This window comes from Ascaphus truei, chromosome 1, assembly GCF_040206685.1.
Source record: "Ascaphus truei isolate aAscTru1 chromosome 1, aAscTru1.hap1, whole genome shotgun sequence".
Taxonomy (NCBI): Eukaryota; Metazoa; Chordata; class Amphibia; order Anura; family Ascaphidae; genus Ascaphus; species Ascaphus truei.
Genome location: NC_134483.1, coordinates 351,511,192 through 351,527,962, shown reverse-complemented (window position 1 = coordinate 351,527,962; position 16,771 = coordinate 351,511,192). Strand labels below are relative to the sequence as shown.

At 40.9% G+C, this 16,771-nt stretch overlaps 1 protein-coding gene across 2 annotated transcripts in view; it reads right to left on the bottom strand.

The window, feature by feature from the left end:
* PPP3CA (protein phosphatase 3 catalytic subunit alpha) overlaps positions 1-16,771 on the bottom strand; it is a 299,989-nt gene that overhangs the window by 162,402 nt on the left and 120,816 nt on the right. For both annotated transcript variants that reach the window (XM_075609145.1, XM_075609155.1), the window contains exon 2: positions 15,856-16,056. In XM_075609145.1, the coding sequence (XP_075465260.1) occupies positions 15,856-16,056 (201 nt within the window). The remainder of the gene's footprint in view (positions 1-15,855; positions 16,057-16,771) is intronic.

The following is a 16,771-nucleotide window of genomic DNA, read 5'->3' as shown; positions in this document are numbered from 1 at the left end:
ACTACTTAAATTATATCTTGGTACATTCTCTCTCATGTTTGGGTTAGAATACATGCTTGAGGGGTTCTTTGGGGACTATTTTATTTTGTGTGATCCATGGTTTTCCATGAATAAATTAACTTATTACTTCATTTTGCTTGAGTGCTTTTAGTGGGACACTTCTTTTGGTGTGTGTGTGTGTGTGTGTGTGTGTGTGTGTGTGTGTGTGTGTGTGTGTGTGTGTGTGTGTGTGTGTGTGTGTGTGTGTGTGTGTGTGTGTGTGTGTGTGTGTGTGTGTGTGTGTATATATATATATATATATATATATATATATATATATATATATATATATATATATAAGTGCTTAAAAGCTGTGTTTACAGCAAGCATTAACTTATAAGGATTCCATGTACAAATGGATTTCAGGCAAAAGGTGACAGTGTATGCTCATTTGCATGTAATTTCCCAGAATCCCAAGGATGAATTCGGCAAAGCTAAGAAACACATTGATTGTATTTTATTTGTGTATATTATTTTTTTTAGGTTGCCTTCTGACTGGCAATGAGCTTATCTACGCCCTTTTTCTGTGTATAGATAAGCACAGTGACAAGCAATGCATTTTTAGGCAAATGCTTGTTTTTATTTCATTGTAATATACAGTCTAGTATTTTTTGTTATGTTTATTTTGTTAGTTTGCTTATTCATTGCCATTGTGGCAATCCATGCCCATATTGTGGGCATGGTTTACCACAATCAAATGGCTTTATTGTCAAATGCTCGTTTTGATTTGAATGTCATGTGTTTCATTTTGTGGCTTTTTTAGGTTGCCTATTCATTGTGGCAATCCATGCCCATATTGGGGGCATGGTTTACCACTGTGACAATGGGTAGAGGGAGTGGGGGCATTTGCCTGGGGGAGGGTGGTTAGGCCTCCCAGGTGGGTAAGGGGGGGGGGTTAAACCCCTTAATTACTATAGTGGTTACTAATCGCTAAGGTGATTAAGTGTTAGGGGCAAGTAGCTTGTTTTTTTATTTTAATGGCTGCCCACGGAGGACGCAGAGGAAGACGAGAATGTCCTTCATCCTGGCAGGGGTAAGCACAACCTTAATTTACTTTATGCTGTCTGGTTAATGTTTAATTTTTAATGGGCAAATGCGCTATTATCCATATCTGGATAATAGGAGTTTTGCCCATTACAGCGTGAGTTGAGGGTGCTAGGGAGAGGGGGTTATTTTCTATTTAATGTATTACACTGTAATGGTTTTTTAAATGGGAAAAAGCACTATTAGCCATCCTTGGCTAATAGCACTTTTACCCATTCCGGTGTGGTGTTGGTGGTACAGGGGGTGGGTGAAGGTGGTAGTTGCCCCAGGGTGGGTGTTTAGGCCTTGCGGGATTGTTGCAGTAGAAGTTAACCCCTTCATTTCATTAATGATGGGGTTAACGTCTACTGCAACAGTCCCGCAAGGCCTAAACACCCACCCTGGGGAAACTACCACCTTCACCCACCCCCTTTACCACAAGAAAAACAGAAAATATGGCTTCATAATTCAGGGTTCTAGAGTGTGCAAAAGACATCCATGAAAATAAATAATGATTAGTAGGATTTATACAAAGAAAAAATAATAAAAATTAGAGAAAAACATTAATGGTGTATCCGGGTTCATATGTTTAAGTATAAGTTGGAAAAATTGCATTATTGCTCTCGTTTACAGGGTATGCTGTAAATTGATGCACTGGGGATCTCTGCAGTACCCATAGAATTGGGGACCCAGACCCCCTAGTCCGTTAACAGTTTTACCCCTGGAGCTAGATCAAGAATAAACTTTAAAGTCCATGAAAATAAAGTACTCACGACCTCATTGATGTTGATGCCCGAATGCAGAGTGCTCTCAGCCTGAGATAGATGCAGGAAGTTGTATCCCAAGGGGGAGGATTGAGGCGATGCACTGCGTTCCAAGAAAAGGAAATAGATGACGGACGTTGGATCGCTAAAAAAAGTTTACTTTATTGGACAAATAGCTATATGTTGCAAACAGAAATCTTGAAAGGAACCTCTAATGCGTTTCACGCATACGTGCGCTTTGAGCTCAGAAGCCATCCGGTCACTCCTATCCTTCCTTTCTCTGCACCAGAAATTGCGTCAACTTTCGGCTGACAGGAGGGAGAGGAAGGATCAGGTAAGCGCGCGTGCTCTCAGCAGCCTGTGTGTAAGTGAGAGGGGGAGTGTGTGTGTTTGTGTGTGTGTGTGTGTGTGTGTGTGTGTGTGTGTGTGTGTGAGAGAGGGAGAGTGTGAGAATGAGAGGGAGAGGAAGTGTGAGGGGGAGAGGTAGTGTTAGAGGCAAGAGATGGGAGGGCAAGGGTAGGGGTTCCCCAGAATTTTAAAATCTAATTCTGGGATTACTTAACCAAAACAAGGTTGAAAACCACTGATTTAACTAGTCAAATTTCCTATTCCTTCTATAAAAAAAGCACTCAAAGCTGAAGAGAAAGGAACAGAGAAGGGTTGACTGGTGCCGCTAGCTCTGATTCATAAGTACTGCACACTTTAATATTGTGCTTGAAGCATATCTCACTCTCTTGCCCTCTCTTTTATGAGATAGGAGCATGCAAATAGAATTTAGAGATGAAAAACCATACCTTCTCATTTCCATTTTCTCTTGAAATGTTGGTATGAATTGATATGATCATTTATTGAAATGTGTGGTCAAAGTCTGTATGTTCCTCTCACAATGTCTGTGAAAAGTTAAGTCTATAATCAGTTGTGTTTTTTTTTTTTTTTTTAAGTACCAGAATAGGTTTGTGCTGACCTTGACCTAGTACAGTATGCAAGCAGTACAGCATTGTTGTTATTAATAGAGAAAAACATTTTGTCGTCTAAATTATATTGAGCCATGTTGGAACATTTTACAAGATATGATTAAAGTCTGTTTCCTACAATAAAAAAACGGAACCGTTTTTTAAATTGATTCTACTTTTAGAATCAGGGGGGAACGGTGATTTAAATTCTTTAAGTTGGAGCTTAAAGAAGTAGATAAGTCACACATTATTATATAAATATTCTCTCTTTCTCCATCTAGATTATTTACAGATGAAATTCACATCAACTTTATCCATTTCACCCAAACTTATTAGAATAAAAAGGTCTGCCAAAAAGTTCTGATCATTTTAAACGTTCTATCTGAACCTACAGTAGGTGAAGCAAATTTGGGCAAGTCTGCACATCTCTAGTTTACACCCATTACTGAGTAGGGTTGCTAGGTGGCTTCTCTAAAAATACTGGACACAATGGAGAAAGGTGTGACGTGCTCGACACACACACACACAGCAGCAAAAATGTGACAAATCCTATGCCTTCTTTTTATTTTTAAAATAAATCTGTTCTGTAGTATTAGATAATACTGTCTGCATTGTCTTTTTAACTCCTCGTGCCATTTTTAATGACCTGATCAGTGTCCTGAACAATGTACTGATCAGTGCTGGAAATTAGATTTTTGAACTCTAGGTATGGCTAAATCCATCAATCTCTTAACCTCCCTTCTCCCCTTCAAAAAAACGTCATGGGTCCATCTCCACCTGTCATCATTTCAAATTTGTAACATTAAAAAGAATAAAATAAAATAATTACAAAAAACAATAATACATAAAAAAAATAAGCATCTGCTTATCAGCACAAAACCAAACGGCTTTCACTGTACAAAGAGGTATAAACATTTTTCAATATAACATTTAAAAAATAATATTATTGAAATACATTATAAGATGACCCACAAACGTTTTAAATTCGTAATCATATTGTGCCTTTATTTCTTTATGACATGCAGTTTCTGCAGCACTGCGCCTTCCCAGAAAAAGCCATGCCATAACAAACTTCTGCATTGGAGTGAAAGAGGTGGCCCCACTAAGTTCATAAAAAGTATGTTTTGTAGGTGTTCCACATTAAGACTTGCACATTGTGGTGACATGGACGAATTCACTTTTCTTTGCATACTGATGCCAGTCTAAATAGTCTGAATATCATATTGTTAATCAAAATTTTTTTTTAATCTGATTACTGTTGATAGTGGGAATTTTACCAACATGAATTAAAACATTACCAAACTTCATTTTTCCAACCCTTTTTTTGGCTTTGATGTAGAACTTGCTTGGTTTTTCAGTGAAACCATTAAACCATAAAACCATTGACGATCTATTCATTTCTGAGCGCGCCTTATTTAAAGTATATTTTTGACTTTGTAATTCCAAAGAAAGTTCAAAAAGCCAAAATAAAACATTGTACAACAGACATACATGTTCAACAAATGCAAAGGATTCTAAAACCTTCTTTAAACCTTGATATTTGGTTCTTTCCGTGCTAACTCTAGAAGTATCAGAACTTGCATTGCAAAATGTTCCCATGGAGCATCATACCATTGCAAATAGCATTGATGGTCCTAAAAGATGAAGCAACCATCTTATGCTAAACACACAATCGATTTTCAGCAACAGACATTGTAGAGACTCTGCTCGGGCTTTCAATTCAGCCTGATACAGTGAATATAATTTGTCACAAAAAAATTGTAAATGATTCAACCCTGCAACTCATTAACAGAATCACTCAAGCTCAGTTCAAATCTGTGATTAGCACAGTGCCAAATTGTTGCATTGGGGAAATCTAGGAACAATTTTACAACTCCAGAATTTCGTCCGAGTGTAACTCATGCATCATCAGATGCAAAAGAAATTAAAATTTCCTTCAGATATTGCATCGAAAATCCTGATTTTTTTTTTTTTTTAGACTTTTATGGTTGCAGCTTCAGACTGGGCTGGGACAGCACTGATTCAAGGAGCCGGAGGAAAACTTAGTTAGTGATCACAGCAGGGGTTCCCATTCAAATCTTAGATGTAGCCAACTTTACTATCCCGGTCGCTACTTGCGGTTGGGTACGGTTACCTCACCGCAAGCATTTGTGGTGCCGGAGACAGAAAAGTTGGCTACACATGTATGAAAAATAGTTCATTACTTGGTCGATAAGTGGTACTAGCTAGACTATAGTAATAAAACTTAATCTAGAAAGATACCAAGTACATATATCATTTGAAATCGTCAATTTTCTTATTTCATCTACATTTTTACATTTTCGATCTCTGCAACTAGTGGGAACCCAACCTCCCCATTTCCAGTCCTGATACTGATCATCCTTTTCCTCTTGAAACTGGCGCACACACACACACACACCTTTTTGAGCTCTGCGCTTTGGCAACAAAGTATCACAAACAGATATGTTGCTGTGTTTCAAACAAGCTGTCACAATAATGTCTTACACTTAGTATTATAATGTTACATACAAGCAGGGGAGCGCAATCTTTTTCCCCTGCGCCAACCTGCCAGCTGTCCCCCTCTCCTCGCGCCCCCTGCTTACCTTGACTCAGACATCCTGGCGTCATGACATCACGTTGGCATGGCAACGCAATGTCACGACGCCGCGTCACAAGGAGCCGTCTGAATCAAGGTAAGGAGAAGTTTAGAGGCCTTGCAGCTCCCCCGGCATTAATTTAAATGCCTTTGGGAAGCGTGCTGGGCCTCTGTAAACCCTGCGCCCCCAACTTTGCTCACCGCTGACAGAGTATCATCTGCAGCATTTCACAGACTACAGAATAGTCAGAAGGCGGCCATTATGTTAGGCACACAATCAGGATTTTTACAGATTTATAACAGGAGCACCAAACGATTGTCATCTTAGGAAAGAATGTAGCATTATACACTTTTACAATATAAAAATTAAGAAAGGAAAAAAAGGGGGGGGGGATGTAGTATTGCTGCTTTAATATTAAAGGTAACGTGAGAGTAAACGTGACACATTCACGCATGAACGTGTACAAAAACATGTACATTCTCACATTAAAGATGTTCACTTTGAGAGGTTGTGTGGAGGATCTGCATTTATAAAGGTGCCCAGAATATAAGAAATGTTGTAGTGCATGCACTACGGGCTGATAACGTTCCAACGTCGTGCACGCAGGTTTCAAAGCAACGAGGATCTATCACTTTCAAGTCAGACTCCTCTTCGTGCTGCCAGTTGTCATTTTTGTTAATAGCCGTTTGTTCCATAGCAATGACACATTTTGAGTTAAAGTCGCAGTCTTTCATACCAATATGTCCCATAGAAAGCAAAGCACAGGAACACCGGCCTCCTACAAGGAAACCTCTTCATGCAAAAGTTACATATGAAAGCCAGCTTCAAGGTTACGATGTGCTTTGAATATCGGTGATCATACATCAGTGGTTTTCAACCTTTGTTTTTATAAGGGAACCCCTGAATTCGATTTTGAAATTCTGGGGAACCCCAACCCTTACCCCCTGTCTCTCGTGTCTCTCGCCCCCTCACTCTCCTCCTCCCCCTTGCGCGCGTGCACACACTGTCCCTCTTATACACATACACACTCTTACACTCTCCCACTTACACAGGCTGCGGACAGGATGATGAGCAGGCACGTGCTCGCCACGATTAAACACATTGCAGCAATGTTTGTGGCCAGCGTGAGCGAGCGCCTGCACATGCCCGTGAGCGCACGGCGCTCAGCTGCTTGCAGAGGCAAGCAAATTTGTTTATGCCAATTGCTTGCACGTCATGTAAGCGGCTCGCCCAATGAGTGAACCAGCTCCGCACCCCCCCATATGTGAAATAGGGAGTGCAGCCGTGGTAGCCCCAGTGGCTAGCGGTTTCTCTATGCCCGGAATTGCCGCACTTCTTGCCTCTTGGGGAGAGGGGGCCACCCTTGCATTGCCGTCGCAGAGAGTTCCAGTATTGCACTTCTTTTTTAGACATTGGTTTTGTCTGTGTTTAATTTTATTAAATAGCACCAGTTTATTTTTTAGCTATTCTGTGGTTCATGTTGTTTCATGTGGTGTCTGTGGTCAGTGTTTTTTTTTAATCTGTTTTGTGTCAGTGTTGCACTATGAATTTTCTTTTTATCTATTCCCACATGTCAAGAGACTTCAATCAAGATCCATTTGGATACTGTTTGGACACGAAGGACTGCATCATCTTCGGGTCAGAGATCACCTAAGGGTTTATGGGTTGTATTCATCTAGGCGCCGGTTTATTGTGGTGGTCTGTGTATTTTTTGTTACTGATCTGTTTTGATCCTAATTACCAGGCAGCCTAGCCTTTTTATATTTAAGTTTTTTTTATAATCACTTTTAGTAATAGGATTACTAAATTATTTTAAGCATTAGCGCTTTAATCACAGTCTTTCTTTTTTAATTTTGTATTGTAGGACATATATGCACGTTACTTGGTCATGGGTACCTGACCTGCCAGAGTGGACTTGATGAAGGTGCTATATTTTAAAGCAGCAATACTACATTCCACCTTTTTTTTTTTATATGTAAAGCATGTGACAATGTATAATTCTACATAACTTCCAAGTCACCATTAAATTTATGGGTGAATGGTCTGGACAGTCAATGAAGTACCTGGACACCGAAGCCAGATAGTAGATGGTAGGCTGGAAAAAGACATTTACTCTACAATCACTGACAGAAATACACTACGTTAATCGGATAGTTATCACCCTGACAACATGAAATTGGGTTTACCCTATAGCCAACTATTAAGGGTAAAATATATTGTGAGCCAGAAACAAAGTGGAAGAAAGACTACTTGACATGCAACAGAAGTTCAGACAGAGTCTATGACCCTAAAAGACAGAGGGTACGGCATCTTGACAGAGAAACATTATAACAGTAAAAGACAAATGAAAAATAAGAAGCCGGGTAGACTACCAGTGGTAATCACCTGTAACACAGCCAGTATGTCTATTAGGTAAATCACTAAAAAAGTACTGCTATATACTGGAGAGTGCAAGATGACAGAGTTCACAAAATGTCCTCCGTTATTTGCTTTCGAAAGATTGTGACGGGAGCGCAGGCCAAATACACCTTTATATTTAAGGGATCAGTCACAAGGCAAAACAGGCAGTAAAATAGATTGCGGTTTATTCGGATAAGACCTCGGAAACACACAGAAATACAAGAAACAGAGAATATACACACTTACTGGGGTCTGGGGAAGAGATCTACCCTTTCCTAGTTGCAAGGCGCCTGTTCAGCAAAGGCTTACCTTGATAGGACCTTGGTTCTGGGCTCCTGGACCGAATCCAGCCTGCTGGCTAGGCCTCCCCATGCTTCCAAGTGTGAATTGCTCTTTCACAGAAGCATCTTTTGAGAGGCCCGCCAGCAGCTGCTTGTCTTCAGATCTCCAACAGGAAAAAGAGAGAGAGAGCTGCTTTTACTGCACGCTCTTACATAGGCTGAATTCCTATCTAAATCATTGAGGAGTGTAATAGCCAATTAAAGCAGGGATTGAAATTACGCATTCCCTGATAGGAGGGATACATTCAAAACTTGCCAATAGAAACCTTGCTTATCAGTTTTTACATCCAGGGCCGTTTTTTCCCTGGCTCCGCGGTGTCTAGTAAAACAAAGACATCCTAATCTGAACATCCTGCTCACCAAATGTTTTCCCCCCTCTGCCATTCCTCTCCTCTCTGAACTATGGAATCTACTAGCTAGCATCTTCCATATGCCTGTGCTTTCTGTATAGAAACTTATAGTAAACATTAAAACACAATATAAAGTACACTTCCTTACAGAATATACTTTGGGGGATCTTATACTTATAAGGGAAATAAATTGGGGAGATTTGGGACTTGGAATCCCTATCTGAGCTGGGGCATTGAAATGCTAATCCACATGTAATTCACATGCTAATTCAAACTGCCTTTTGTCACCAACCTGGGATTAAATCACAGGACAAACACAATGCATTGCAGTTTTAAAACACAGATAACCAACATTTAGACCGAAGAGCTGACACACTCAGCCCATACCATATGGTTTCAGGGGCAGCCAGCCGGGCTCCACCTTTATTAATGAAGGCCGGCTACGCTGACCGCGACAAAGATCACGGAACTTCAGAGATGTTTTAATAACAGCAGATCCTGGATCAGGGAATAAAACCAAAACTAGATTTATGGGAACCCCTAAGATGGGGACTATCCCCTGTGTACAGTGTGCCCAGTATAGTGCAGTAATTCCAGGTGATTTCTTTCAACATCCCCATACTGGTAGAAGATTTCAACTAAACGACTACATTACATGTCAATCAACCTATGTTGTGTACTTGCTAAAATGTCCCTGTGGTCTTGTCTATGATGGAGAGACAATCAGAGAGGTGAAGACACGTGTTCAGATATACAAGTCCTCCATAAGGCGAGTGAACATGGTTATGTGGAGGTGAAGCATAGGCCCTGCCAGCTGAGATAACATGTCATCGAAAGTATCTCAGAGCTACGCAGAGGTGGTGACAGAGTGGCTCTCCTCAAATGAAGGGAGCAATACAGGATCCATACACTGCAAACTCTAGCCCTAAAGGCTTAAATGAGGAATACAATCTGGCTTGCTACCTGTGAGGATTTTTTGCCATGTTTTTCAGCACTTGGTATTAGACGAAGGTCTGACAGAGGTTTGATTCTTGACACTTACCTTCTTCTGCCTACTCATATATTACAGGTTTTACCCACTAAGAAAGGTCGCATTCTCCTGAACATGTGGTTCACATACCACCTGGCTCTGTCTCCTCTGTTGGGTAGTCCCTTCCCTGGATGTGTCGCTACCCCTCCTGCCTTCCCATGAACCTCTGTGAAATTTCGTTCACGAGCCTGTGCTGTTTGTCTTGTCTCTGAGAGGGTCGGCTGCTGTCTCTATACCAATATGGGGATTCTTCTTACAGTGAGATCTGACACATTTTATTAGGTTTTTTCTCTTTGCCTTTTTTCGTAGTTAGTGGTACATTTTATCATTTATTCTGGGTGCTTGTGATATTGGTGCCATAGTGGTACAAGTGTGAGTTTACTTCATTCTGATTCAGAGAATGTAACCATCACGGTTTTTATTTTTTTATTGTTTTTGTGTATCCCTGTCCAAGTCTAGCCTTTGATATTGAGGCTGACATTAACATGCCTCCTAATTTTGCATATCTAAAGTATCACATCCTTGACAGTGTATAGAATATTTATCTAACCTGCAAACCTCAAGTACACTAATATAGTCCTGTGTACATCCTGGTCTTCTGAACAAATGGATAGAAATTAAGGACCAAGGTATTTAAATCTATAAAAAAAAAAATTAAAAAAAATAGACAGGTGCCAACGGATCATTATAGAGGTTGTATAGTACTAGGGCTGTTCTGTATATAATGTAGGATTTCTTTGTTGTAAGTTTTCCTCCGATATTTTTGGGGGTTAATATAGTCCATGTTTGACCTCATCTTTAGCCCCTTTATTACACATACACATTGATGCAAGTCTCAGTATATTGTATTATGGGTGTGTCTAACAATATGAGACTTTGCAGTGCGTTGCACAGGAGTGCTCCTTTTTTTCACCCCCAATGCTCGACGATCAATTGGTTCAGTCTGCCAGCATTCCAGTGAGGCTTCAGAAATGCTCTGTCTGTGTGTACTGTACTGATAGGAAGTGCAGGCTGCTCCAGCGGCAGCTGTGTGACATCACTGTAATGGCTGCACAGTGCAGAGAGATGCTGATCGTGTGTGTGTGTGTGTGTGTGTGTGTGTGTGTGTGTGTGTGTGTGTGTGTGTGTGTGTGTGTGTGTGTGTGTGTGTGTGTGTGTGTGTGTGTCATAGGAACTATTTAAACCTCCTTGGATGGACATTATGATTAAGCCTGACGAAGGGGCCAGGGGGAATTGAAATGTTGCTCTATTGTACACATATAACAGTGCGTGTCTGTTAACATTTCCTCTCCCTGTGTGCGCTGATTTATTTCTGTATTCTGCTTTTTTTAACTTGGCGAGACCAAAAGCAAAAAGCATTAGCCCCACACTGCTTAGTAATGGAGCCTTGGGTTTGGCGCCATCCCGGAGGTATTGGTACTTTGGAGGTGGGCATATATTGCACTGGGATGTTATTGCACTGTAACTTGACAAATGTCCCAAGTTGGACAGCAACGTTGATTCTGCTTTGAATACATGTTGTACTATTTTTTTTTGCAACTGCAGTTCTTTACGTTACGTTTTTGTGTGTGCTACTTCTCCTGGCTGGTGTGCTTGATCTGATGTGCACACATGGCAGTATATCTACAGTACAGTGGGTGCTCCTTTCCCTGGACATTGACTATAGGGCAAGTTGTCATTAATAATAAGAGTAAACAGGTGCACAGCAACTGAACTACTTGTTTCAATTGATGTGCAGGGTGTCACTGCTCAGGAACCAAAAGACAAAAGTGGGACATTAACTTGAAAACCAACTTTGAAATATATGTTCTAGTTACACTACGCTAAAGTATGTACCATTTTATATATGATTTACAACGTTGCTTGCTTAATTTAAGGAGTTTAAAATACAACACTACAGAGAAATTCAATGAAAAACTCCATGTCTTACTGTACTTCTACAAATACATTGACAAGAGACAGGGGGTGCCCAATGCTACATCCCATTGACAAAACATATATGGTAAAAAGTATAAAGTTAAATACTTCAATAATACTAAGTATTAATAGTATTATTGAAGTATTTAACTTTATACCATATATGTTTTGTCAATGGGATGTAGCATTGGGCATCCCCTGTCTCTTGTTGTATACAATTGCCACGCTCAGTAGCTCTCTTGTTGACATAAATATATATTCATGATGTGGTGGGTGTGGGAGTTTGAGCTAGCTGGGAATGTGTGTTAATCAATTTCTGACTACAAATAAACTAAATAACTATCCCATAGAAAATGTTTTGTAATCCGTATGATGCTGAACTACCAACATATTCTGTACATGCATATAAAGAGCACATTTCATATATTTTGCAGCCAGATTTATTTATTATCTATATGTATTACTATAGATTAAACAACTGGGGTCGGAAGAATAGATTTTAAAGTGAAATAGAATTGTGAGGTCTGACATGATACTTGTGTTTAACCTTTTCAGTGCCGGAGGTCCTGCAATACCAGAGTGCCACCTGACCACCAGCATTTCTGATCATGTGGTTACTTCAGCAGCGATCCCATGACTGCCACTGCCCCCCAGCAAACTGAAGTAGTGGGAGCTCCACTTCCGTTTCCATCGGTTGGAGCAGTTAGCCCTATCATCCCCAAGAAAACAAGCATTTGTGCCATGATGTGTATGGTACGTCAATACGTACCAGGTACTGTAAATCATAAGGGTAATCTAACAGTTAGGACATTCTAGACTTTAACACAAACGAAGTTTATTAGGTAATGATAAATGAGCATGCACTGTAGCTAAGTCAATTTGCAATTGACCTATGGAACATAGAAATGGGACTACCTATTAGCATAGGATTGTCACTACCATTTGTGTAATAATATAAAATACAACATACATTTTTTTTTTTTTTGTAATTCCTATACTTGGCAGCAAATATGTTGGGGGGAAAAGCATGAATACAATAGCTATATTATTCCATACTAAATGTAATGTGGATGATACAGTATGAGCATAGCCCCTCAGTGAGTGTACCATGCCTGGTAGGCACACAGGTTTTGTGACTGAATCCCCTTGTATCTTAATTTCTGATATTCTTGTAGTAATGAAGCAGTAACATACATTTCATAATATAGAATAATCTGAGAATGTAATCTGGCAATGATGTAAATATGCATTATGAGCACAAGTCTCTTAATAAGAAGATGTGTCTGAATGATGCACTGATTTCGGGGATTGCTGTAGACGTAGACTAGTCTTGTTTGCGTGATGCTACCAGATGTCCCGCTTTACACAGGACTTCCCACTGTGCACAGGGAACACACAAATAGGGAGAGGGAGTGGCTCAGTGAGTAAAGACACTGACTGGCACCGAGTTTGAAGCAGGGGAACCTGGTTCAATTCCCGGTGTCAGCTCCTCGTGACCTTGGGCAAGTCACTTTATCTCCCTGTGCCTCAGGCACCAAAAACATAGATTATAAGCTCCACGGGGCGGGAGTGGGTCTGCAAAATTTCTCTGTAAAGTGCTATGTAAAACTAGCTGCACTATACAAGAACATACTATTATTCAATAGGTTCAGGAGCAATTGTAGACAGCACAACATGCTTCTTGAAATCACTAAACCATGTCAACGTATTATAGATTACTTTTTTAAAACAGACCTATACGCTATCTCCAATATATTCCCACAGTATTAATACTTTGAGATGGGGAGAATCTGCTAATTATAAAAGCGATTTAAATGTATATTGTATTATACATTACATATACCACGGTTTAATCAACAAACCCCATAGTATAAAAAATAAATAAAAAGCCCTGTAATCTTTATTACACCAGCTTACTCAAAAGTGCCCATTATTAAGAACAATACAGGAACCAGTCTTAAGTCTTAGCTGAAGCATATTCCAGGTCAGCCTAAGCAATAAACCAATTCTTGCTCGTGTGGTTACATCTGACCTTCCTAATTCATTCTGGGAGTAAGATTACAATGTAAATCTCCCCCGTAACTTCCATTTTCATAGGACACATGGGCATATTTGACCAGGCTTGTATATTTATTTGAACTCAATAGAGTTGACATGATTGAACTACTGTCATGGTTGTGTTTTAGGTAGGTACTTAAAAAAGCAAGAGCTTGGGGAAATACCTGTTCAATGTGCATTTTGTAATTTGCAGTAAGCTTCCAGTTTTTCTTAAGAACTGGTGGAGATACAAATATACTGCAAAACATCAAAAACCAAGCCTGAGAAATATATAAAAACTGGGGGTTTTTTTTGTTTTTGTTTTTGCAAAAAGCAATGAAAAAAGTTAAGTAACATTAGTCATTTAGTCACTCAAACAGGACAACAAGCCTATGAATTTAAAATCTGGTATTTCTGAAATGCATCAAAATAGAAATGCAATGAATGAATCATGAGCAATGAGGTTTCACTTTTTTTTTTTACTTTTGAGCAGTAACCCCCCTATCTTCCTAAGGGAATAGGAAGAATGTTTATAAGAAGGCACATGGTCCAATGAAAAAACAGAAAATTCCTAAGCTTTATGTCTAATAGGTCATAATTGTACCCTTTTCTAACTCGTATTACGTGTGTGAGAATGGATTGTATGCACCTGATTAGCTCATATTCTACATGAAGTATTTGTTTTTATTTTTTAAGTAGGCTGGTGGCAAAGTGCATGCTGGCAACACAAGTGTGAAACTATATTGAACAGAATATAGACAATAAAAAGTTTACGGACAATATTTGATATGACTTCAGGGGATTGTCCCCCTGGTACAATCTGCAGGGGATCCCATTATTCTGGGCACATCCAACAAATTGATTACATGCTACATTAAATGGTATTTCCCAGGCTGAGAATTGTGTCGTGCCTCTGGGGCCCCAAGACATTGGGGTGCCCTCCTCCTGCACGGTTGCAGCACCATGACATGCTGCAAAAGGAGGGCCGCAATGGAGGAGGTAAGACACCCCTCTCTCTCCCTGGCCTAATGGAAATGTAAAGTTTATAAATATTAGAGAACCTGCTTTAAATACCACTTTTTCAGGTTTTTTTTTCTTTCTTTTAGATGATTGTGTCTCCTGCACTTTAGAACTTACACTGTTCCTACAAAATTGTGCGTGCAATAGAGTTAGACAGAGGGGCAGTGGGTTCAGGTGGGAGAGAGGCAGTGGGTCCACAACACGGATACAGGAGGGGAAGTGGGTGCAAGATGAAGGGGGAGTGGGTGCAGATGGGAGGGAGAGGGGCAGTGGGGTCCAGGAGGGACGAGAGGGGCAGTGCATGCAGGATGGAGGGAGAGGGACAGTGGGTGCAGGATGAAGGGAGAGGGGCAGCAGGTGCAGGTGGGAGGGATAGAGACAGGGAGTGCAGGAAGGAGGGAGAGTGAGGAAGTGGATCCATGAGGCAAAGACGTGGGAAGTAGAAACGGAGGGAAGCTGTGCGTGCAGGAGGGAGCCCAATTGTCGCAGGTGGAAGAGAGGGTAGGGAGTGCAAGAGAGAGATAATAAGCAAGGGATGCAGGAGAGAGGGCAGCGGGTACAGGTCCTACCTCCCTATACTAACTAGAACATCCCTAGGAGCCTCTGTACTGACTGGCTGATTGCTTGTCATGTGATCTCCTCTTTCTGAGGCTTACCCAAGGGATTGTGGGATTTGTGTTCCTGCTGCCTAAAGCGGTTCAAACATTGGAGATGGACTACAACTCCCAGAAGCCCCTGCACATGTAGCAATGATGGGACGCGTCCTGAAAGCGCATAGCCCTGTGCCATTAGCACAATGCTTTGCCTCTGGCCAGGAACAGTTGTCCTGGCACTCCCCCCTATCAGCACCCCCCTAACCTTGGGAGCCCCTAGGCTCGTGCCTACTGTGCCTAATGGGTAATCCCACCCTGGAATTGTGAAGTGTGCAGATATCCTTCACTAAGACTGCGTTTATAGTACTGGTGACTGCGACACTGCGCAGCGCTGTAGCAGGTTCATGCAGTCCATCGCGGGTGCTCATAGTGGGTGCGACCGCGACGGCCGACTTCTTCAGCGATCGGTGCCTGACGTCAGTGACACGTGAGCGGTTCAGCCAATGAGGGCGAAACGCTTACTGCCACGCCTCCGCCACGCCCCCAGGTCGCCCTCTCCTTTACCAGAGTGCAGGAAACGCTATATGGACGGCGATGGCGTAGCCCTTACTATAAACGCAGCCTAACTGACTAGTGAAGACTGTGTGATATAATTTGTGATGTAACTAATTTATTGGCAGAGAGACCTGCAATGAGTTGCTTTGAACACAAAATGTTCCCTTATTATGACATGCAACATACTGTTACATTGCACAAAAAATATTCAATGTAGTACAGACAATATTACTCACCTGTGACTGGAGCGTCTATGTCCAGTAAGTTTTTTTCCAGGCGAAGAATGGAAGCTCCTTCTGTTATTATTCTCAGAGAAACACTTTCTTCAAGTCTGCCCTCTTTCATAAGATGGGCTTTTAAAACGTCTACCCGAGGTTTGCCATCGTTGTCGAACACCTCTTTCGCCGTAAGCCTATGGCTTGGAGGAAATGGTACAGCTAGAAAATAAAAAAGGACAAGATTGGTTGGTTTAAAATTTAACACGTATAATGCATGAATCCTACACCGTTATTTACGTACATATATTGAGCCTATAAAGTATGCGCTGAATCCTTAAATATCGCACTTGAGCATAGCTGTTACAATTTTTATAACACAAAAGAATACTCAATCTAGAACTGCATCTACGTTGAATACATTTATTTACAATTACCCAACGATTTATCAAGCAGCAATGGAACATTCAAACAACATTATATAGCTATAATGAGCGGAACTTTTAGTATCCTTAAAATATTGTCTCTCTAGGAAGCAGGGAGCATTTTGCCTCGTACACAAAGCAGTGACATTTTATGCATATTTGTAGAAAAATTAGAACAATTGTGATGTACCAATGGTGTCCTGGTGGCCGACTATCATTTCTGTTACCTTACTGGTATGTTACTTATTCAGTTAAGTGCCAACAGTGCATAGAAGTATGAATATCCTTCATTGTAGTCTCAATCAGCAATGAACAAGGATCACTAATGCTGCAGTTCCTTTTACCAGACCACCCCCACCCTCCCCATTTTTTTAAAATCAGGATGGGAACTAGAGGGTTACTGGAGCTGAACTATGCTCATCTCCACTCTGGGGACCCCAGTACTTTCTGGTAAGGGTACCACGGTACTTCCTGGTGTGGGGCTTCCAATTGGCCTGTGTGACGCAGGAGAT